Source organism: Leopardus geoffroyi, chromosome C1 (genome assembly GCF_018350155.1).
Source record: "Leopardus geoffroyi isolate Oge1 chromosome C1, O.geoffroyi_Oge1_pat1.0, whole genome shotgun sequence".
NCBI lineage: Eukaryota > Metazoa > Chordata > Mammalia > Carnivora > Felidae > Leopardus > Leopardus geoffroyi.
This window is the reverse complement of record NC_059328.1, coordinates 104,711,124-104,736,121: the sequence shown is the minus strand read 5'-3', so window position 1 is coordinate 104,736,121 and position 24,998 is coordinate 104,711,124. Positions and strand designations below refer to the sequence as shown.

The 24,998-nt window shown below is 39.3% G+C and overlaps 2 protein-coding genes and 2 non-coding genes across 10 annotated transcripts in view; 3 read left to right on the top strand and 1 right to left on the bottom strand.

The window, feature by feature from the left end:
* The window catches only part of LOC123598610 (myomegalin), a 50,989-nt gene that overhangs the window by 500 nt on the left and 25,491 nt on the right, over window positions 1-24,998 (top strand). The gene's annotated exons all lie outside the window — the stretch shown is intronic.
* Window positions 4,809-5,256, top strand: LOC123598616 (60S ribosomal protein L35a-like). Its single transcript, XM_045478970.1, has one exon. It carries the CDS (start codon window positions 4,877-4,879, stop codon window positions 5,216-5,218), a length of 342 nt encoding a protein of 113 aa, XP_045334926.1. The 5' UTR covers window positions 4,809-4,876; the 3' UTR covers window positions 5,219-5,256.
* TRNAH-GUG lies at window positions 8,481-8,552 on the bottom strand. The gene has a single exon. It is a non-coding gene; the product is annotated as a tRNA-His (tRNA).
* On the top strand, window positions 9,512-9,585 carry TRNAN-GUU. Its single transcript has one exon. It is a non-coding gene; the product is annotated as a tRNA-Asn (tRNA).

Below are 24,998 nucleotides of genomic sequence, written 5' to 3'. Positions count from 1 at the left end.
CTGTGGTTGAGAATCTCACACACCCAGGAACGGCACTTCAGCCAGATAAGTGTGTTTCTTAGGTTCTGCCCATTTTATTTTAAATGCACTGTTGGTCGAATTTCAGATGAATTTAGGACTTTCATGATAAATATTTTAATGTTAGTAGTTTTTAATTTAAATACACATTTTTAAAGTTACATAAAATGGCACAAAAACAGACACATAGACCAATGGAATAGAATAGAAACCCCAGAACTAGACCCACAAACGTATGGCCAACTCATCTTTGACAAAGCAGGAAAGAACATCCAATGGAAAAAAGACAGTCTCTTTAACAAATGGTGCTGGGAGAACTGGACAGCAACATGCAGAAGGTTGAAACTAGACCACTTTCTCACACCATTCACAAAAATAAACTCAAAATGGATAAAGGACCTGAATGTGAGACAGGAAACCATCAAAACCTTAGAGGAGAAAGCAGGAAAAGACCTCTCTGACCTCAGCCGTAGCAATCTCTTACTCGACACATCCCCAAAGGCAAGGGAATTAAAAGCAAAAGTGAATTACTGGGACCTTATGAAGATAAAAAGCTTCTGCACAGCAAAGGAAACAACCAACAAAACTAAAAGGCAACCAACGGAATGGGAAAAGATATTTGCAAATGACATATCGGACAAAGGGCTAGTATCCAGAATCTATAAAGAGCTCACCAAACTCCACACCCGAAAAACAAATAACCCAGTGAAGAAATGGGCAGAAAACATGAATAGACACTTCTCTAAAGAAGACATCCGGATGGCCAACAGGCACATGAAAAGATGTTCAGCGTCGCTCCTTATCAGGGAAATACAAATCAAAACCACACTCAGGTATCACCTCACGCCAGTCAGAGTGGCCAAAATGAACAAATCAGGAGACTATAGATGCTGGAGAGGATGTGGAGAAACGGGAACCCTCTTGCACTGTTGGTGGGAATGCAAATTGGTGCAGCCGCTCTGGAAAGCAGTGTGGAGGTTCCTCAGAAAATTAAAAATAGACCTACCCTATGACCCAGCAATAGCACTGCTAGGAATTTATCCAAGGGATACAGGAGTACTGATGCATAGGGGCACTTGTACCCCAATGTTCATAGCAGCACTCTCAACAATAGCCAAATTATGGAAAGAGCCTAAATGTCCATCAACTGATGAATGGATAAAGAAATTGTGGTTTATATACACAATGGAATACTACGTGGCAATGAGAAAAAATGAAATATGGCCTTTTGTAGCAACGTGGATGGAACTGGAGAGTGTGATGCTAAGTGAAATAAGCCGTACAGAGAAAGACAGATACCATATGGTTTCACTCTTATGTGGATCCTGAGAAACTTGGCAGGAACCCATGGGGGAGGGGGAGGAAAAAAGAAAAAAAGAGGTTAGAGTGGGAGAGAGCCAAAGCTTAAGAGACTGTTAAAAACTGAGAACAAACGGAGGGTTGATGGGGGGTGGGGGGGGAGGGGGGGTGATGGGTATTGAGGAGGGCACCTTTTGGGATGAGCACTGGGTGTTGTATGGAAACCAATTTGACAATAAATTTCATATAATAATAAAAAAAAAAAAAAAAAGAAAGCCAACTTTGAAATAAAAAAAAAATAAATAAAATAAAGTTACATAAAAAACCCATGAAGCCCGCCATTTTTACAAAAATGAGAAAGAAAGACGATGTATATAAATGAGAAAGCCTCAGAGAAATGAGGCCTTTAAGTATTGGTTGTTTCCACTAAAGTTTTTTTTGTTGTTTGTTTTAGTGGAAAGTTCCTCTTTCCTCAAATCTGACAATTACTACCATACCCCAAATTCCTCTTTCTACAAAATCTGACAATCACTGCAAGACCCAAAATTCACCTTTCTAGTTCCAACCTACTCTTCCCTACACCTTTCCTCAGCATCCCCCTCATCTTTTCTAACACAATAAAAGTCAATTCCAAAGTCAGCCTTCAACTTTAACCAACTTTAAAGTTTAACCAACTTTAACACTCAACTATCAGTCCAGTAAGTTAGAGGCCCTCCCTGGGACTTTACCTACAAAGAACAGAAAATTGCAAACCATTGTATTCGTGGTCATAAATAATAGTCATTGGCCTGGAAAATGAACTTTTTTTTCCCCCCAAGAAAAATCTATATTCATGGTTAAGTGTTACAGACATTTTTTTTTTTTTTTCATCAGCTCTAAAGGTAACTGGAGATTTCTTTTTCCTGGGGGCTGTAATAGAGGATCTTTGGCTAAGGGATCAGCCACAATCTGTAAGGGCATATGTCCTACAATGAAAGGAGACAACTTAAGCAGCCACAGATCTTGATTTGCGTGGTGGCTACTTTGGTATGTATACATTTCAAAATTTATTGAGCTGTGTGAAGTCAAACCTGGAAGACTTTAAGACTTACTATTAAGCTGTTTATTACTATAAACAAGATAGTATGGGAGTGGCAGAAGGACACATTATATATAGAAATGGAACTGAATTGAAACACCTAAAATAGACCCACCCTAAAATAGACCAACCCTCTCTGGCCAAATTATTTTCCAAGAACAGATACTAAAGCAATTCAGTGGGGAAAGGAGGATCATTCCGACAAATAGTACTGAAACAACTAGAGATCTACATAGTGAAAAACCCTGCATTCCCTACCTCCCAGTATGCACAAAAGCTAATTTAAATGGGATCATAGACCAAAACATACACACTAAACTGTAAAGTTTTAGAAGAAAGTACATGAGAATCTCCTTATGACCTGGTGGTAAGCAAAGATTTCCTAAATATTACACGAAAAGATAAGTAAAAAAGAAAAATGACAAATTAGACTTTAATAGTATTAAGTATTAAAATGATAAATTAGACTTTTAAAATATTAAAGTAATATTAGACTAGAGGCTCCTAGGTGGCTCAGTCGATTAAGTGACCTACTCTTGATGTTGGCTCAGGTCATGATCTCACAGTTCATAAGATCAAGCCCTGCATCTGGTTCTGTGCTGACAGAGTAGAGCCTGCTTGGTATTCTCTCTCTCTCTACCCCCCACCCACTCTCTCCTTCTCTAAAAATAGATAAACTTTAAAAATAAACTAACATTAGTCTAATTAAATATTAAATCAGGCTTTAACATTAATATTAAAATATTGAATATTAAATTATAAAATAATTAAAATAAGAATGTCTTCTCATTAAAAGATAACCATTAAGTGAAAATAAATCGCAGACTAGGAAAAAGTATTCACAAAACATATCTGACAAAGACCTGTTCCAGAATATAAAATGACCTCCTATAATCAATATTAAAAGCTGAAGCACCCATTTTTAAAAATGGGCAAAAGCTTAAATAGACACTTCAGAGAGGAAGATATACTAATGGCGAGGAGCATATTAAAGAGTACTCAATATCATTAATTGCCAGGGAAATATATATTAAAACTTCATTGAGATACTTCACCCAGTAGCATGGCTAAAATTATAAAGTCTGAAAACATCCAATCTTGGTGAAGATTTTTAGTGGGAATATGTCATAACCATTTTGGTTTGACAGTTTCTTATACATTTCAACATAAATTTACATAAATATCCCTTTATTCATGTAAATTCTTCACCTAGATATTCTTCCAAGGGAATTGAAAACATATGTCCATACCAAAAAAAAAAAAAAATGTATCAAGAATGTTCATAGTGTTTTTTGTTCACAAGAATCCAAACTAGAAACCACTCAAATGTCCATTATCAGGAACTGGTAAACAAATCATAGTATACTCATATAGTGGAATACTATTCAGCAATAAAAAGGCATGAACTTTTGATATAAAAAACAGACAGAGGCGCTTGGGTGGCTCAGTTCGTTAAGTGTCTGACTTCAGCTCAGGTCATGATCTCAGGGCTCATAGGTTTGAGCCCTGTATCAGGCCCTGTGCTGACAACTCAGAGCCTGGAGCCTGCTGCAGATTCTGTGTCCCTCTCTTGCTCTGCCCCTCCCCCGATCATGCTCTGTCTCTCTCAAGAATAAACATTAAAAAAAAAAATTTCACAGACATCATGCAGAACACAGAAGCATGAGTACTCAATGATTTAATTAAGGTGCAAAATATCAGAATGATGATTTTTGAAAATAGTGCAGAGGATAATGACAATGAGGATGATGATTCTACTAGATAATGACATTGATTGAGTAGCTGCTAAATCCAGTCACAGCCAACAATGACAGAATGAAGTAGATTACTCTTATTAGCCCCATTTTACAGCAGAAAGAATTCAGGCACATAAAGTTTAAGTTACTTTACTTAAGCTTTTCCAAGGCCACACAAGGGCTGAATCAGATTTACAAACCAGTGCCTGTGCTCTTAAGCACAGATTGATCAGATCTTTCTTCTCGGCTTTAGGTATTTCTGGTTTTCTCAGATGTAGGGAGGAGAAGAGGAGAGAAGGAAAGAGAGGCAAAAGAAGGAATAAGGGATAGAAACACAAAGATATGTAGTCAGTGAAGAGCAGAGCAGGAAACTATTATGAATATTTTTACATCAAAGGTTATAAAAATTTCTGGGAGGCTGGTGATCTGCAAACAAGCCAAAGATTCTTAAGCCAAAGTGATTAAATGTTGGGCTGAGGTCAGGAAATGAATCATAGATTCTAGGGCTGAAAACTAAAATATTAAAGCATCTAGGAGAAAATGTAGGAAAATATATTCACAGTCTTGGGTAGGAGAGATGTCTTAGAGTAAGATACCTTAACAGTAAAAGAAAAATAAATTAAATTTCATCAAAATTAAAAGCTTCTGCTCATCAAAAATCACCATTAGAAAGTAAAAAGGCAAGGCCTTTCTCTTTCCACCATCTTGGAACCTTTGGAGGCCTGCTGGGAACAGGACTCCTGAAATGACAAATATGCCGGGAAGACTGTGGTCCAAAGCCATTTTTGCTGGCTATAAGCAGGGTCTCCAGAACCAGAGGGAGCATACAGCTCTTCTTAAAACTGAAGGTGTTTATGCTCAGAATGAAACTGAATTCTATCTAGGCAAGAGATATGCTTATATGTACAAAGCAAAGAACAACACAGTGACTCCTGGTGGCAAACTGAATAAAACCAGAGTAATCTGGGGAAAAGTAACTTGTGCTCATGGAAACAATGGCATGGTTCGTGCCAAATTCCGAAGCAAACTTCCTGCTAAAGCCATTGGCCACAGAATCCATGTGATGCTGTACCCCTCAAGGATTTAAACTAACTGAAAAGTAAATAAATAAAGGTGTAGATTTGTAAAAAATAAAAAATGAAAGAAAGGAAAGAAAGAAAGAAAGAAAGAAAGAAAGAAAGAAAGAAAGAAAGAAAGAAAGAAATAAAGAAAGAAAGAAAGAAAGAAAAAGAAAGAAAGAAAAAAAGAAAGTAAAGAGGCAATCAACAGAGTGGGAGAAGATGTTTGCAATATTCTTCTCTGAACACGACTCAGATATAGAATGGGTAGAGAACTTCTAGAAATCAATAATAAAAGCCAAAACATTTAAAAATTAGCAAAACACCAGAATAGTCTTTCTTCACAATATGGACCATAATTTCTAAATAGGCAAAAGAGATAAGAATCTTGTGGCGCCTGGGTGGCTCAGTCAGTTAAGCATCTGACTCTTGGTTTCAGCTCGGGTCACAGTCTCACAGTTCATGGGATTGAGCCCTGCCTCAGGCTCTGCACTGACAGTTGGGGAGCCTGCTTGGGATCCTCTCTCTCCCTGTCTCTCTGCCCCTCCCCAGTGCGCTCTCTCTCTCAAAATAAATAAATAATAAAAACGTTTAAAAAAGAAGCCAATATCATTATGTACTAGGGAAGCACAAATAAAAACCACAGTGAGATCCTCACAAGAGCATGCACTCACAAGAATTAGTAAACTTTTAAAATGGGAGAACATCAACCGCTGACAATGTACAGTAACTATATCTTGTTGCTGTTGAAAAGGTAAAATCTCACAGTCATTCCGGAAAACTGGCAGTTTTTAATAAAGTTGAATTTACATCTATCCCATGACCCAGCAATATCACTATGAAATATATACTCAGAAAATGAATGCACAAGTATATGTATAACAGCTTTGTTCACAATAGCCAAAACTAGAAATTATCCGAGTATCCATCAATGGCAGTATGGTCACACAGGAATAACACTCATCAAGAACACCATAATAATATATTCAATAGCATGAATGGATCTCAAAAAATGTTATTATCCTGCATGAAAACAAAAAAAATAGACACAAAAAAAGTATATTGTGTGAATTTTAAAAATAGTCAACACAAAACTACAGAAATCAGAACCAGAACCGTTTATATCTACTTAATTTTGTTTTTGTTGAACCATTAAAAAAATTTTTTTAACGTTTATTTATTGTTGAGAGACAGAGCATGAGCAGGGGAGGGGCAGAAAGAGAGATACGCAGAATCTGAAGCAGGCTCCAGGCTCTGAGCTGTCAGCACAGAGCCCAACACGGGGCTCAAACTCACAAACCATGAGATCATGACCTGAGCCGAAGTTGGACACTTAACCAACTGAGCCACCCAGGTGCCCCATTTTGCTGAACCATTTTAAAGTTAAGTTATATCATGATCATTGAACCTAAATATTTCAGTATGCAAATTACTTCATTGACTCCAATATTTCTTAATCCAGTCTTTCAGTCCACTTAAGTGGGGTCAGCAAACTTTTTTGTAAAGTGCCTGATAGTAAATATTTTAGGCTTTGCTGACCATATGGTCTCTTTTGCAATTGCTCAACTCTACCGTTGTAACACAAAAGCAGCCACAGATAATACATAAATGAGTAAGTATGGTCGTATTCCAATAAAACTTTGTTTACTAAACAAGTTCTGAGTGGGATTTGGCCAGCAGGCCATAGTTTAATGACCCCTGAACAAAGATCACAGTTGTTTTTCATGCTCAGAGTATCACAGCTCATGCCAGTGGGAATTCCTTCAAGCTGGCTATGTCTTTTGTTGTGTTTTTTTTAAGATCATAATAGATTGTTAGTGAATCACTGGTTTCTGATCCAAGCTTTCCCATGCTTACCCTGTAATTCCCCAGCACCATTCCTAAAAGAGGTAATTTCTTTAAGAAATTTTGATTCATATAGGGGCGCCTGGGTGGCTCGGTCGGTTAAGCGTCCGACTTCGGCTCAGGTCATGATCTCGCGGTCTGTGAGTTCGAGTCCCGCATAGGGCTCTGTGCTGACCGCTCAGAGCCTGGAGCCTGTTTCAGATTCTGTGTCTCCCTCTCTCTCTGCCCCTCCCCTGTTCATGCTCTGTCTCTCTCTGTCTCAAGGATAAATAAACGGTAAAAAAAAAAAAAAAAGAAATTTTGATTCATTTTTGTAGGGAATGGTATTAAAGATAAAAACCTGGACACTGTTAATAACCATGGAACTGTGGGTGATTTGCTTTTAAATCAATTCAGTTCTAAAGTAAATTGTAACTGAATGTATATATTTTACATATAGAAAATGTTCATTTAAAAATAATCGTGATTTGGGGCACCTGGCTGTTTCAATTGGTGGAGCATCTGACTCTGATCTGGGGGTGGTAAGTTCAAGCTCCACATTGGGTATAGAGATAAAACCTTTAAAAATAACAATGATTATGCCTGTTTTGGGCCTTGTAGTTCTTCTCGCTGGGACTCAAAATCTTGATTGCCATTTAACAAAGTTGCTTATCTAACTTGTGGCTAAGATGTAAATAAAGTCCTTTCAAAACAAAAATCAGAAAGATTTGCTTAAGTGAAGGGAAAGTAGGTGGGAATCTTTTGGAAAGGGCTGTGCTGATGTTTCTGGGCTGAGGGAAATTTTGTATAGCTCTTATCTAGGTGTGGATGTGTTTACATCAAAAATACTAAAGGACACACACACCAATTGCCAGCAGGTTTGCGCTGCGCAGTGATCGCATAACGGCTAGTGCTCTGCCTTGTGGCCGCAGCAACCTGGGCTGCAGTCCCAGTCACGGTAGTGTCAGGCGTTTGTCAAAATTCATTAGGCTGTGCGTTTAAGATTTGTGCGTTTTATTCTTTGTGAATTGTACTTCAATATGTACTATTAGCATAAAAATTGGGTGGGGAATGCCGAGAATGGCATTGAATCTAGGTTTTGTTTATTAGATTTTATTGTAAAATACCTTATCGAATACAAACTGATAAAAAGCTCATTTGTCCCAGTGTCTAAAAAGGCCCCATCAACATTTGAAATATTTTAACCAGAAAAACGGTTATGACTACACCGTTACATAAGCGGAAGCTACCGACCGCGCTTTACCTTTTGGGATAGTTTTGCGCAAGCTCAGATATGGGGCAGGGTTCTGGAAAACCGAATACCCGACCGCCCTTTCTCCTGCCTGCAAAGTGCTGGAGAGCCACAGCAAACCCCGATCTTAGGCCACAAATAGTGGTGAGGGAATTAAAAGAGAGGCTGGAAGATGTACCAAATTTTGTCAAGGAAAAAAAAGGGACACCACATATTGCCGTGACTCGGATTCGAACCGAGGTTGCTGCGGCCACAACGCAGAGTACTAACCACTATACGATCACGGCGCGCCATAAACCTGTGCCTTCTGAAGTGAAATAAAAAATTCTCATGTCTCAGGATCTGGCCAGTGCATCTCCACAGGTCTCCTTGTGTTCCACAACGCCTCGCCTGCTTCTTTCCCTTCTAAAATTTCCTTTTTGGCCCCGACCCGTTTCCTGCTCCCTCCCCCTGACCCCATCGGCCCCACTAAAGTTGGAACACAGTTGATTTGAGCGCTTGGAGCTCCAGCAGCACAGATGGTGCACTGTAGGCCCCTCCATTGCCCAGCCCATGGGATGTTGCAGGCTTCGAAATCAATTGACCAAACTAAAACCTTTTGAAAAGAATTTCCCCTTTTTAAAAACACTTCTATTTCTGCTCTCAGAGTTCCTCAAAGGACAAAAAGCTTAAAGGCGACAATGTATGGGAATAAACGATGACCAAATGAGAAAAGCAAAAGGCTATTTATATGCCTTGCAAGGGCGTCAGCCATGGTCACTTGCGTTTTAAAAGAAACGAAGGCAGTGGGAGCAGTGGGAAAGGTTTATAGTAGAACGGGGGAGACAAGGTGTGCCATCTTTGGAAACTGTTGACGTAGAAAACTAGGCGGTTAACTAGAAGCTGAACATCCTGAATAACTGGATATTCAGACTCTCCAATGCATTATTAATTCAACAAGTCCTAATTGAGTGTCCTGGGCATTCAGCTTCCCTTGGGATTCGCTCGACTCAGGCTGGGGGTAGAAGAATAGAGGAGGGGTCGCAGTCCCGGGGGTCTCTGAAGGTTCTGGATTCTGTGATTGGTGAGGGGACAGGGCGGGGCTAAGCCATTTGGGTGTGCTAGTTTCAGAATCACTCAATGTACCGGTTTCAAACATGACGAACGACTCGATTTTTCACTCTAATCTTCAGTTTTTCGAGGCTTTGGAGCCTGCCCAATCTCTTGAGTAAGAGATCACTCTATTTTAATGAAACCAAAGTGTAGTGTCTCTGTGGTGCAATCGGTTAGCGCTTTGGGCTGTTAACCGGGAGGTTGGTGGTTCAAGCCCACCCAGGGACGTAATGGGTATTTTTACAGCAGCAATTTGGTTCTCTCAGATTCACTCTGGCAAAGGACAAGATACTTGCTTTCCCTTCCTTTCAAGTGACATAATGGCCCCTTCCCGCGCTTCCATGACCTCCCAGAAAATCTGCCTGGAAGAGACACTGCATTTCTAAAAACAGGGAACAAGAGAGGCCTGATGCAATCTCTCCTCAAGAGGGTGTGTTCTGGGATGAAGTCATGTTTCTTTGGGCTAGTAGCAAATTTTACATACTTCAATTTTTCAAATGTGTACTAGTGTCTTGCAGGATATGTGTGGGTTTAATAATTGCTCAATTAATAATGCTAGAGTCATTGGCACAAGCACAGACACTCAGATCAATGGAACAGAATAGAGAACCCAGAAATGGACCCACAAACATATGGCCAACTAATCTTTGACAAAGCAGGAAAGAATATCCAATGGAATAAAGACAGTCTCTTCTAGTGATGCTGGGAAAACTGGACAGCGACATGCAGAAGAATGAACCTGGACCACTTTCTTACACCATACACAAAAACAAACTCAAAATGGATGAAAGACCTAAATGTAAGACAGGAAGCCATCAATATCCTCGAGAAAGCAAGCAAAAAACCTCTTTGATCTTGGCCGCAGCAACTTCTTACTCAACACACCTCCAGAGGCAAGGGAAACAAAAGCAAAAATGAACTATTGGGACCTCATCAAAATAAAAAGCTTCTGCACAGCAAAGGAAACAATCAGCAAAACTAAAAGGCAACCGACAGAATAGGAGAAGATATTTGCAAATGACATATCAGATAAAGGGTTTGTATCTGAAATCTACAAAGAACTTATCAAACTCAACACCCAAAAACCAAATAATCCAGTGAAGAAATGGGCAAAAGACATAAATAGACACTTCTCCAAAGAAGACATCCAGATGGCCAACCAACACATGAAAAAATGCTCAACATCACTCATCATCAGGGAAATACAAATCAAAACCACAATGAGATACCACCTCACACCTGTCAGCATGGCTAACATTAACAATTCAGGCAACAACAGATGTTGGCGAGGATGCAGAGAAAGAAGATCTCTTCTGCATTGTTGGTGGGAATGCAAACTGGTGCAGCCACTCTGGAAAACAGTATGGAGGTTCCTCAAAAAACTAAGAACTACCCTACGACTCAGCAATTGCCCTACTAGGCATTTATCCAAGGGATACAGGTGTGCTGTTTCGAAGGGACACATGCACCCCCATGTTTATAGCAGCACTATCAACAATAGCCAAAGTATGGAAAGAGCCCAAATGTCCATCGATGGATGAATGGATAAAGAAGATGTGGTATATATATATACAATGGAGTATTACTCAGCAATCAAAAAGAATGAAATCTTGCCATTTACGACTACATGGATGGAACTAGAGGGTATTATGCTAAGTGAAATTAGAGAAAGACAAAACTCATATGACTTCACTCGTATGAGGACTTTAAGAAACAAAACAGCTGAACATAAGGGAAGAGAAGCAAAAATAATATAAAAACAGGGAGGGGGACAAAACAGAAGAGATTCATAAATATGGAGAACAAACTGAGGGTTGCTGGAGGAGTTGTGGGAGGGGGGATGGGCTGAATGGGTAAGGGGCACTAAGGAATCTACTCCTGAAATCATTGTTGCACTATATTCTAACTAATTTGGATGTAAATTTTAAAACATAAAAAATAAAACAAGTTAAAAAAGTGCTAGAGTCATGATCATTATTATTTCCTGCATTATTTTTAATGAAGGCATTTCTTCCTTTGTACCAGTTACTTAGCCTTTTACATGCTGTTTTTTCAAGTAAATTGGTCTCGTGATAATCTAATAATTCTGCAGTCATCATCCTTGTACTCATATTTTTTGCCACTTGTACAAGTATTTCTATAGGATAGAGTCCTGTAAATGCAATTGCTCTATCATAGTGGTTACAATATATATGTTTCTTAATGTAAATCATAAATCCTGTAAATTTGCCTTCCACTGGAGTGGTACCAATTTATCGTTCATTTTATTTTTCTAACTAGGAGAATTCTTTTCCTCATACTCTTGCTAGCACAACAAATTTCCATAAATGTATCCATGATAATCTAATAAGGGGAGTGTTGTCCTCTGACTTAACTAAGGCAGAGGTACAAAGATGACATGATGGGCATTAAGCAGTAGGATATCTGCACCTGCTCCTCGACTACACTGCCAAGACATTTTTGTAAAACTGTAATTGATTTCTGTGGTGACCTCGTCAACCAGAGCCAGAGAAGACTGGCCAAGGTGGAGAAAAAACTCACTGGTCCCAAATATTTGTTCCTCTTCCCCTTTCTCTAGAAATGGCAAGGGTGAAAGAGTAGGTTGTCTATATTAGTCAGGATTCTCCAGATAAAATGAATCAATATAGAACTAATATAGACAACATACTATTTCATCCTTGGCCCTTCAGATAGATAGACAGGTAAGTGAGACTCATTTTAAGGAACTGGATCACAGGACTATGGAGGCTTTACCCTTGCAAAGTAGGATGGCAGGCTGGAGACCCACAAAAGGCTACAGTTTGGCTCCAAAGGCTTTCTGCAGACAAAATTTTCTCTTCTTTCAGAAAGATTAGTCTTTTTCTACTAAGGCCTTGAACTGATTGGATGAAGCCCACTCACATTATGGAGGGCAATCTGCTTTAGTCAAAGTGTACTGATTTACCTGTTAATCTCATCTGAAAACACCTTTACAGGAACATCAAGAGTATTGTTTGGCCAAATATCTAGGTGCTTAGACCTAGCTAAATTGACATAAAAAATTAACCATCACCTCTGCTATATTTTTCCTTAATAGTTTTTGGCACCTATTTCCACAAAAATTCACACACCTGAGGCACATCATTGTAGCCAGGAGAATCCTGCACCTGACCGGGGCACCTTGTGTTAGAGGTTGATTTTTCTGTCGAATCTCAGGAGCAGAAATTGAGCTCTATGACTTTTATATACTACTACATGTAATTCTTGGACAAGTCTTTTTCTCTAGCATTTGTACATTTTCAATCATTTTCTCCCACCAGTGGTATCAAAGTGGAATTCTGGTTTTGCTTTTATAAAATAAACATCCAGAGATGATCTCTCTTGGGTGGTGGTTCACAAGGATCCACTCTCTGTTAGACAGTAAATGACAGATAATCTAACCTGCAAGTCTTTTTTGATTGGCTATTTGTCCTGAGGGTTTTGGTATTTCCTGGTGTGTGAGTCTGCAGTGCTGAGAATTTGTTCACACCTTATCTAACACTAGATAAAATTCTTTGGACCCCAAAGTCAATACTATACATAACAAGAATTATCTCCATACACAGTAATTCTCCCCTAAGAACTCTTAACTTTAATAAATTGCTCTACATAATGGAGATCTTAGAAAAGAAAGTTAACTGAATTTCTGGTATCTGTTAGCTTGTTTTCTTAGTATATACTGAACTTACTAAATGGTAGAATAATTTCACAACTATTTAAATCAGGCTAGAAAAAGGAGGGAAAAGACATTTATGTCATTACAATTAGACAATTAAATGAACAAATAGAGCTTCTGACAATTATATAAAGCAAGATTTAATAATTTCTAGAACTGTTAACTAGTTCATTCTTTTATTAAGAGAGAGAGAGAAAATCCTTTTACAATGGATTTTTAAAAAATGGATAAAATTCAGTGACCACAATGCAAAAGATTCTGAGAGGGTCCTGCTGAACTGAAAAGGGTATCACAAAATTACTAAGATTTTCAGCAATGAGTCTTCTCCAAACACAATTATTTCCTTTTATTTTCCTTGCAAACAATTATTTCCTTTTATTTTCCTCACTGATAAGCATTTTTAATAAATATCATTGCCCCTTTTTCTTTAAATAGTGTTATTGCTTTCTGTAATTAGTTCTTTTAGAATACCCAGTAGTTGTAGGAATTTTTTCCATTATACAAATATAAACTGCTTTCTAAGAAAGCAAATTGGTATAATTTGTTTTCTTCTGGAGGATATAGACAAATTAGGTCTCTAGCAATTTGAAGGACTGCCCAGAATGGTTTATATAACTTATATGAATTGAAATAATAACTTATATGAATTGAAAATAAGAGAAATTGGGGCGCCTGGGTGGCGCAGTCGGTTAAGCGTCCGACTTCAGCCAGGTCACGATCTCGCGGTCCGTGAGTTCGAGCCCCGCGTCAGGCTCTGGGCTGATGGCTCAGAGCCTGGAGCCTGTTTCCGATTCTGGGTCTCCCTCTCTCTCTGCCCCTCCCCCGTTCATGCTCTGTTTCTCTCTGTCCCAAAAATAAATAAACGTTGAAAAAAAAATTAAAAAAAAAAAAAGAGAAATTAAGTATTTCAACCAAAAAAAATTTTACGGTTCTTAAATTTTCAGAGAGTACTGGGCTCCTTTCAATTTTCACAGGCAACTGTTTTGTGCTTTTTCTATGTGATTCCCTGACATTATTCTTTTTAAGTAATCAAATGACTTTCCCCTGCTCACCACATCGAAATGCTACCTGGACCATGGTCATGTGGCCATTCTTACTATTATTACTACTACTACAAAACTTTTTTTAAAAAAAAAAGGCAGTCTCTCATATTTTATTAAGAACCTAACATGCTAAGGATCTGATCCAAGATTCTGAATTTCACCAGTTTGTAATGTATGAGAATTTCTATTCTGGCTTGTTGTTCTTAAACTAGAAACATGTGGCGTATAACTTACCACCGACTTTCGTTCAAATAACAAAACAGCTCAAGTTTTAGATACTCCACAGATTAGCAAAAATGTGCTACCTAGAGTAGATCAGAGTAGTTAAGTAGTTAGTGTTTACTGGCCAGCCATACAAAAGCTGATTTAAGATTTTGAAGTGAGGATTTTTAAAAAGTTCACCTGTTAGCTAAGGTTGACCAAAGTGATTCTTGAGCCTTATTATCCTATTTAGGCCAAGGCTGACTATAAAATTGGGTATGAAGTGGATTCCATACTTCTTATGATCTCATACTTTTTCTGGTCTTCTTCCACTAATATTCATGTGTTTAAATGTTGGTACAGAACCATTATCCTGTGGTAATATCCAATTGGTGTATCAAAAAGAGCCTGAGGCTCTCATGGTCAAATTGGCTCCATTTGAAACAGAATTTTGACCAAATGGTAGCTCAAAAATTCTGAAAAGGAAAAGATTCAAATCTGGTTTCAAATACAGAGGTTCCAACAGATGGACACTGGCAGAGATAACTTGTCATGTACAGTTTTTAGCTAAACTTTCAATGCTATCCAGAAAACCTCCACATCACTGAAATCGGTTTCCTTCATAACCCAGTGAAATTGCTCCCAGGGCAGATTGCTTAACCTGCCCTTTTAGAGATTCCAGAATATCAGCTTATGAAAAGCAAAAGAAAGAAAAAAAGTAAAAAGAGAGAGATCCATTATTCCCTGATTGTGTTTCTTTTCTCTCCTCATACCTATTTTGTTTTAATATAGTTTTCTGGAGGGAGGCTTTACTTAAAGATCAACAGTTCCCTCTCATATGTAAGGGTGAATTATGTACTGATAATTGTCTTGTTCACTTCAGGTGGGAGTGTAATTTGGCACAACAGCTTTGGAAAATTATTTGGCAGTGTCTACTAAAGGCGACTACAGATATAAGCATAGAAATGGATATAAATATAGATAGGAAAATAGGCATATATGTATATATTCTGTGAACCAACAATGCCAATTTTAGCTAAATAGCCTAGAACCATGCTGCTAACCTGGTAAACACTAGCTGCATAGAGCTGTTGACCACTATGGCTAGTGCCATGTGTTGACATGGTAATATTTTGGATTATATCAAGCTAAATTATATTGTTAAAATCATTTCACCTATTTCTTTTTACTTTTTTTTTTTTTAATTTTTTTTTTCAACGTTTATTTATTTTTGGGACAGAGAGAGACAGAGCATGAACGGGGGAGGGGCAGAGAGAGAGAGGGAGACACAGAATCGGAAACAGGCTCCAGGCTCTGAGCCATCAGCCCAGAGCCCGACGCGGGGCTCGAACTCATGGACCGCGAGATCGTGACCTGGCTGAAGTCGGATGCTTAACTGACTGCGCCACCCAGGCGCCCCTCTTTTTACTTTTTTAATGTGGCTACTAGAAAATGTAAAATTACATTTGTGGCTAGCATTAAACTTCTTTTATATGTATATTTTTAAATTTACATCCAAGTTAGCATATAATGCAACAGTGACTTCAGGGGTAGATTCCTTAGTGCCCCTTACCCATTTAGCCCATCCCCCCTCCCACAGCCCCTCCAGTAACCCTGTTTGTTCTCCATGTTTAAGAATCTCTTATGTTTTGTCCCCCTCCCTGTTTTTATGTTATTTTTGCTTCCCTTTTCTTGTGTTCATCTGTTCTGTGTCTTAAAGTCCATATATGAGTGAAGTCATATGATTTTTGTCTTTCTCTGACTAATTTCACTTAGCATAATACCCTCTAGTTCCATCCACGTAGTTGCAAATGGTAGCATTAAATTTCTATGGGACAACACTGCTTTAGAGAGAGGTGTGCATATGTTCACCAAAAGACATGTAAATAATGTTTAAAATTTTTTTTTCAACGTTTATTTATTTTTGGGACAGAGAGAGACAGAGCACGAACGGGGGAGGGGCAGAGAGAGAGGGAGACACAGAATCGGAAACAGGCTCCAGGCTCTGAGCCATCAGCCCAGAGCCTGACTCGGGGCTCGAACTCACGGACCGCGAGACGGTGACCTGGCTGAAGTCGGACGCTTAACCAACTGCGCCACCCAGGCGCCCCGTAAATAATGTTTATAATTGCTTTATTCTAAATGACTCTAACCTGGAAACAACTCAAATGTCCAACAACGGCAGACTAAATATATTGTGATGTAGTTATATGATGGAACACACACAGCAGTAAAAACTTATGAAAAAACATGGATGTATGTTAACTAGAATTTAAATTTTTAAAAAATGGATGTATCTATACCATAGTTTACAGTGAACAAGTCAGATTATCCCCGCCCCATGAAAAAGGCCCTGGAGTATTTGCTTTCTGATTGCATTTACATGAAAGCAAAGAATAAGGAAAACTATGGTGATAGACATTTAAGGAAGGCTAACCCTGTGGAATGTTGCCTGAGAAGAGGCACGAGGAAGCTTTCCACAGTCTGAAAATATAATGTACCTTAGTCTGGGTAGTGGTTTACTCAGGTGGGTTTACTTTAATTAATAAAGTAACTTTTAACTGCACACTTAGTGTACTTTACATTTGTTCTGAGTAAAAATAATTAAAAGGCTGCTTGATTAACTAAGGTTTGCCAAACTGATACTGAAATTTATTCTCCTAGGTAAGCCTTGGCTAGGATGCAAATTAGGTTCACCTTAGGAAACTAGAAAAAGAACAAATTAAATTGTAGGTAGGCAAAAGAAAAATAATAAACATCAGAGCAGAAGTCAATGAAATTGAAAACAGGAAGACAGAGAAAAGCAACAAAGCTAAAAGCTGGCTCTTTGAAAAGATCAATAAAATTGATAAACCTCCAACCAAGCTACTAACTGATAAAAACAAAAAAGAGAGAAAAAAGGTACAAATTATTACTATAAGAAATGAAAGATATGGGGAGTCTGGGTGGCTCAGTCAACTAAGCCTGGGTCAGGTCATGATCTTGAGGTTAGTGGTTTGGACCCCCACATTGGACTCTGCGCTGACAGCTCATAGCCTGGAGCCTGCTTCAGATTCTTTTGTCTCCTCTCTCTGTCCCTCCCCCACTTGTGTGTTGTTTTTTTCTCTCTCACTCAAAAATTAAAAAATAAACATGTAAAAATTAAAAAATGAAATGAAAGAGGCCATCAGTACTGATCCCATGGATGTTAAAAGGGTAATAAAGGAATATTATAAAAAACTCTGTGCCTACAAATGTGATCACTTAGGTGAACTGGACCAATTCCTTGAAAGACACAACCTACCAAACTCACACAAGGAGAAATAGATAATCTGAACAGACATATATCTATTAAGGAAATTGAATCAACAATTAATAACCTCCCAGAACACAAAGTAGGTTCAAAGTATTCCCTGTGACATTTTGGGTGCTCTCATACTTTTGGCTTTCTACTTATTTGACAACATTTTGATGATGGTCTCCCTTTTTTGAGGAAATGTGAGATTCACAGTCCCTTATTTACTACTAATATTTAAATATTTTTATGTTAATCTCTGTACATCATATTCTAAGATTGACACACTTCCCTGGAAAATTCAGCCCCTGAGCCACTGGAAGACAGGTACAATTTAGTCTTTAAAGTCAGTTCCCAGTCAGTGTATGGTTAATAAACCTGTTTTAATTCTGTGTCTAAACCTCTGCTTCTGCATTCTCCTCCTTGTGCTTCACCTCCCACTTCTGAGAGGTCTTGGAGATCCATTTTGCTTTTGTTTTGCTCCGGGATACCCTTTTGCTCTCAGGACGTAACTTGGGGCATGAAGGGGGGAGATAGCATGTAGAGTCAAAGCCAGAGCTTTTCTGGGCTTAGCCATTTGGCTCCCGTTAAAGGTTGAGGCCTCTCTATCACCATTCAGGTCCTACCACAAAACTTCATCCTTCTGTGTCCTCTAAGGACATTGTTTCTGTGACTTCCATTCTTATACTGCAATCTCATCTGTGCAATAGAGAAATTAGCTTTGCAAAATTCAGTAATTTGATCACCCCAGCGTGGCTCTAGGCTCCTCTGATGGCTGTCTCTGCACACTCCTCGAGGGAGTGCTTGTGGAGGCTCCTGGGCTCTGCTTCAATGCTAACCCCTCTGCCTCCCCAGAAAAGACCCCTTTCGGGTCCTGACCAGAGACTGATGGAAAATGTTCTCTCTTCTTCCTCTCTAACTGTGAACACTCATTTCAATGTTGTCATACACTGTAATTCAACATCCATTTTAAATCTCAGAGGACATGAATTTGGGGGCTTTGGCATCTGATGGTTTGGTTTGATCTTGCCACTTCTACTAGCTCTGGCCTGTCAGTCAAATTTTGAGTTTTTACATTCCAGCTTCCTCCTCTGTAACAACAGAGATAACATTTACGTTGAATTGCTGCTACGAGAATTAAATTGCCTATTATACTTTATGCCAATTTACTTTTACTATTTAACTTGCATTTTTAACTATTTTAATATTATTTTACTATAATCACACTGTTCTGTTTCCTTTGTCTTTATTTTTTCAGTTACATCCTGCTTAAGACAATTGATTCATTCTGGTATTTCAGCTATGGTAGTGACAAAATTAATTTTAAAAAGAATCTTTCCTTAAAAAAAAAAAGGTGACTCAATATAAAGAAGACATTAGGTTATCAGTGGTAAAGGAACATGGATATGGCCAAATATTAAAGTGTTATTCCATGAAGTTTGAAAAACATCATTTGGGCTCATTTTTATGGGATATCCTCCCTCCCTCTTGTCACTCCAGGCGCACTCCTTCTTGCCCTAAGTCAGGAAGGTGGGAGTTGGCTCAGTTGTCTCCTCCATACAGTCACTTTTTCCTTTGTGCCCCTCAAGGGAACTCTCTGTTCAGACCATTAGGAAATATCAAGGTCCCTAAATACTTCCAGTTGGGAGATGTGATTCCTTCATCCCTAGAGCCATGGAGTCTGTTTCTGGGGAGGACTAAATCGTTTTGTTCTTTCTCTTCTTCATTTCGTCCATTAGTTGCCAGTGTTAAAAGTAGGCCTTACTTTTAACCTTCTCTTTCTTTTCAACATCAGGGAGGCTGAGCCAGGAGGGGACGGCAAATCTTGGTGAAGGCTTCTCAGTGCGTGCTGGCAGGCTGGCCAAACATGAGGGCTCTGGAGGCAAACTGCCTGGCCCTGAGTGCTGGCCTCTCCCCGTCACAGGGCTGGGCCCCTTGGAAAGTCAGACCAGCCTTTCAGTGCCTGAGTGTCCTCACCTGCAAGCAGGGGTGCTGATAACCTACACCGTCTCGGGGTTGTTATGGGGACTAGATAGGTTATGCTCGGTACAGCACCCAGGAACTGCGTGCTGCTCACACGGTGACGCTCGCTCGGAGAAAACTGCCAGTATCATTGTAACTAAGACTTCCGTTTTCACTTCTGACTGCACCACTGCTGACTTTCAGCATTCCCCAGAATGAATGAGGAGTGTTAAATGGTTCCCATGGGCTCTCCGCCTCTATCAGTGACCAGCACCTGGAAAACTGGTCGCTTGATAATTTCCATGGTGAGTTAACTGACAGTACAGTGCAGCAGGGAACTGGATCCAACTTGATCAAATTCTCGGACCTTGGACAGGCGTGATGAGTGTTCAGCTCATGGTAGACAATCTTTTGCCCGTGCTTCTAGCAAGAGCTTTTAATAGCCAGTCAGACTTATCCCAAATATAATAAGAAAAGTCCCAATTATGTACCGGTAACCTATTCCTTTTGTTGTTGTTGCTTTTAAGAAATCAAAGTAGGAAAATTTAATTTACCTGGAATTCGTAGATTTCCTCTTTCAGTTATGATGGCATATCTGCAGTAAACCAGCACAGACACTGAAAACAGTAGATCAAATCTAGTTTAAAGGAATTGTTTGAAGTCTTTGGAAGGCTACCAATGCAACTAGGACACACAGAGCCAGCTCAAGAGAGAGAAAGGGAGAGAGAGAGAAGCTCATTGGAATGAAACTAATTTTCTGCCTTTTCCCCTCAGGCATTGGCCAGTTCTTGGCATAGGACCCAGAGACTGAGAAGCTGGGGAGAAGGCAGCTACTAAGAATCAGAAAAAATAGCAGCACTTTAAATAATCCATGAGAAGGGGAAAAGGGAGCCATAGAAGGGGCTGGAGAGATTTGTGGGGCTATCCAGGTATTCAGACTTGAGGAGTCAAGATCCTGGAGTGCATTGGGATGTGAACCAGATAATCGGAAAGGGTTTGCCCTTGTTAACCTTAAAAATAAAACTGCCAGGGGGCGCCTGGGTGGCGCAGTCGGTTAAGCATCTGACTTCAGCCAGGTCACGATCTCGCGGTCCAGGAGTTTGAGCCCCGCGTCAGGCTCTGGGCTGATGGCTCAGAGCCTGGAGCCTGTTTCCGATTCTGTGTCTCCCTCTCTCTCTGCCCCTCCCCTGTTCATGCTCTGTCTCTCTCTGTCCCAAAAATAAATAAACGTTGGAAAAAAAAAATTTTTTTTTAATAAAACTGCCAGTTATTTTACCAGCAAAAAACGTGTTTTTTCAAGAACAGTAGAGAATTGCAATAGGTAAGCTATAGCAAAACCATAGGCAAGTCCACTCAACAAAGGAGAAGGGTCTTTTATAAAGTGAAAGGGGAAGTTAGGTAGGTGTTACAAACAAAAAATCTATTGGAGTAAACTGGGGGTTCAAAGTATAGTGGCTTTTCATTGGCTGAGTTGTGACTGTTTCTCATTAGCTGGGCTACTGCTGGGGGAGGAGGAAAGCCTTTCTTCCTCCTGCTGGAATAGTAAAGTAATATCCACTTGCAAGGTCTGTCTCATCCTTTTGGTACGGCAATTTGTGACAGCTCCCCCTACCAAATCTCCCATCTTCACCTTAGCCAGGTTTCAAGTTACTAATTTTCACACCCTCAAGGCATTTGCAAATTCTGCTATAGACAGTCAAGAAGCTATGAAGGCAAGCCGAGTACCGCTGAAAGAAGAGCAGTTTTCAGTGGTACATGGTGCAAAGGAGATAGATATGAATTGAAGTTCAGGTCTCCCCAAAGAGAAGGTACTGCTCAGATGGCAGCCCTAAAGATCTACCACCTAGGAATGTAGACAAAACCAGATATAGGCTGAGACTTCCAAGCAGTGCAAACTGTCAAATAGCTTAATTATGGAATGGATTGAGGTGATCTGCCTCTCTATAATCTCTCCCAAAAAGTAACATTATCCAAAGACTCCATGGTTCTTCATACATCAGGACCATCACTCAATCACATTTTTCAGGCATACAAAGAGATGAACAAGAGGGGGATGGCAGGAAAGCAAACAATAGAGACTGATTCACAACATGATTGAGCTATTGGACTTACCAGATAGGAACACTCAAATATATATGTTTTAGGCATTCAAGGACGTAGATGACAAAATGGAAACTTACGTTAGAGATTAGGAATCTATTGAAAACTCAAATGGAAATCCTAGAACAAAAATATGTGATAACTAATTTTAAAAAGCAACATATGGTTGGGGCAGCTGGGTGGCTCAGTTGGTTAAGTGTCCAACTCTTGATTTTGGCTCAGGTCATGATCTCCCAGTTTGTGGAGTTGAGCCCCACAGCAGGCCCTGCATGGGGCTTCTCACTAAGAATATGGAGCCTGCCTGGGATTCTCTCTCACCTTCTGTCTCTGCCCTTTATCTGCTGTCTCTCTCTCTCTCTCTCTCAAAATAAATAAATAAAAACTTAAAAAAAAAGTAACATAGTTTTAACAGCAGTTTGGACCCAGTTGAAATATATTAGTAATTGAAATAATAAGTATAAAATACCTAGTTGAAGTATAAAGAGCTAAAAGGAAAGGAACTTCAGAGCTTCAGAGGGGAGAGTTTTTAAAAAGTGTAAGTCATGTTTTTAAAGGGCTAACGTATCTGTATTTGAAGTTTCACATTAAAGGAGATTGAAATTGGGTTGAAATCAATTTTGTAAAATGTAATGGCCAATTAAAAAATAACTGATGAACTATCAAGCCAAATGTACAAGAAATTCTGTCAACTCCAAACAAAATTAAAGACAAGAGAACTGTATCCAGGCATGTGATTGTAAAACTACTGAAAATCAAAGGCAAACAAAATCTAGAAACACCTGGAAGAAAACAACTCATGTTATATTCATTATTAAAGGGCTAAAATACTATAATTTTTAATCTGCATTTAATCCCTGGCAAAATATCTTGCAAAGTGAAGGTGAAATAAAGGCTTTTCCAGATAAGCAGAATACCTTCAGTAAAGGAAATTCAGAAGATCATTCTTCAGGCAGAAATGATCCCAAGGGAACATGGAAAATGAAAGAAGGAATGAAAAACAATGGATATGTAAAATATGTGATTAAATCAAATAAATAGAACTGTCCCAAGCAAAAATAATGACTGTGTGATTTGAACATATTTTGAAATATAATGAATGATAAAATCTCAAAAGGCAGGAGAGTAAATGGAATTAGTATTAGTAAAGCCCTAGTGTTGCCCACTGAACTGGGGAGACCCAGGGCCCTGGGGCCCTGTCCCAGCCAGTCCCAAAGGTGTCGCTGAAGGTTCTTGGTCTTGTCTCGAGAAAGAATTTAAGAACAGACATGCAACACAGCAGATGTGCAACACAAGTGGTAATGATTATTAAAGCGAAAAATGCACTCTCAAGATATGAGATATGAGAGCAGGTGAGCTAAAGAAGGAGGGAGGGAGAGGGGTTGGGTTTCTATTTTTTATTGACAGTTGTTAACTAGGGGATGGACTATTGTTGGGGCAGGGATTTCTTAGAAGCAGAGTTTCTCACCTTTTCTTCCTTATTTGGTCAGAGGTTTCCCATCCTGGCACCCACCATCTGGGGCCTGTCTGGTTTGATCTGGCTTCTCGTGGAGTGGCGCCAGGCGCGACAGGCCTAGCTGACCATGACTTCCTCTTTGCTGGCTTCCAGGTCAGAGCCTAACTTAACTGCCTGCTCTAACACTAGCATAGTTTAGAAAGTACAGAAGTTCTAATTTATATTAGAGTCTTTCATTTAGATTTTACAGAACACATAAAAGTAAAATAATGTGTATCAGAATGAAACTAAACGCTGAACAATTATTTTTATGTAATTCCAACAGTTTAAAAAATATACATAATCTTGTTTTTATGCTAACAATATGTTATTGTGAAACAATTTACAAACAACGCACATATATAAAGTGTACAGTTTAATGAATCTCGACAAATGTATACACCCTTGTAACCATTAGCCAGACCAAACTTTATAGAACATTAGCTCAAGAAGTTTCCCTCATGTAAGCTTCCAATCAAAATACCCCAGAGAAGCTACAACTCTTCTGATTCCTATGACTACAACTTAGTTTTGTCTGTTCTGCCTTTTCTGGGACTTCTTGTAACTGGAATCATACATGAGTAACACACAGGAACACTAAAATAGCTATGTTTTAGATATTTAAAAACATCCTTTTGCAGAGGCATCTTTTGCTGAACATACTGTTTCCATGTTATCCATGTTATTGTGAGCATTTGTCATTTGGTCATTTGTATTGCTGAGTAGTGATCCAGAGAATATAAAAGTTTATCAGTTCTGGGGTGCCTGGGTGACTCAGTCGGTTAAGCTCAGGTCATGATCTCATACTTTGTGAGTTCAAGCCCTACTTTGGGCTCTGTGCTGACAGCTCAGAACCTGGGGCCTGCTTTGGGTTCTGTGTCTCCCACTGTCTCTGCCCCTTCCCTGCTAGTGCTGTCTCTCTCACTCTCAAAAAAATGAATAAAACACTAAAAAAATTTTTTTTAAGTTTATCAGTTCCCCTGTTGGTAGACATTTGGGTTGTTTTTAGTTTTTGCCTAGTATGAATAATACTGCAATAATCATTTTCTGGAATCTTTTTTGATGCATACATTCATTTCTCTTGGGAAATAAATAGGAGTACTATTATTGCTGGATCATAGGGTTAAGTGTATGTTTAACTTTATGAACTCCCCAAAAGCTTTCCAACGTGGTTGTGCTAGTTTACAGTCCAACTAACACCATACAGCAGTATCATTACACAGCCTACAAGGAGTTGGGGGAGGATTGGGCAACAATAACAACTTTCAAAATTAGTCTTTCCAGACGACCTTTCTTCATATTCTTCCAAATCCTTTGAAGGATGTGTAGAGATGGCCATGGTCACACCAACAGGTTTTGCTACCAGCCTATCTAAGCCTGACAGCAGAGCCATAGAAACAGTAACCAAGGCAACCCAAGTATTAGGCTCTTAAACCCTCGATGGGAATCTGTCAGTAGTATGGTGCAGCCAACAAGCACCAGCTCTCAAGGTAGCTGTTACATTCACAGGATTTTGTCATCATTAAAAATTAAAGTATAGGGACACCTGGGTGGCTCAGTTGGTTAAGTGTCCAACTTCAGCTCAGGTCATGATCTTGCAGTTTGTAGTTTTGAGCCCCACATCAGGCTCTGTGCTGACAGCTCAGAGCCTGGAGCTTGCTTCAGATTCTGTGTCTCCCTCTCTCTGCCCCTCCCCCGCTTGCACTCTGTCTCTCTCTCAAATATAAATAAACATTAAAAAAAATAGGGGCGCCTGGGTGGCTCAGTCGGTTGAGCGTCCGACTTCAGCTCAGGTCACGATCTCACGTTCGTGAGTTCGAGCCCCGCGTGGGGCTCTGGGCTGATGGCTCAGAGCCTGGAGCCTGCTTCTGATTC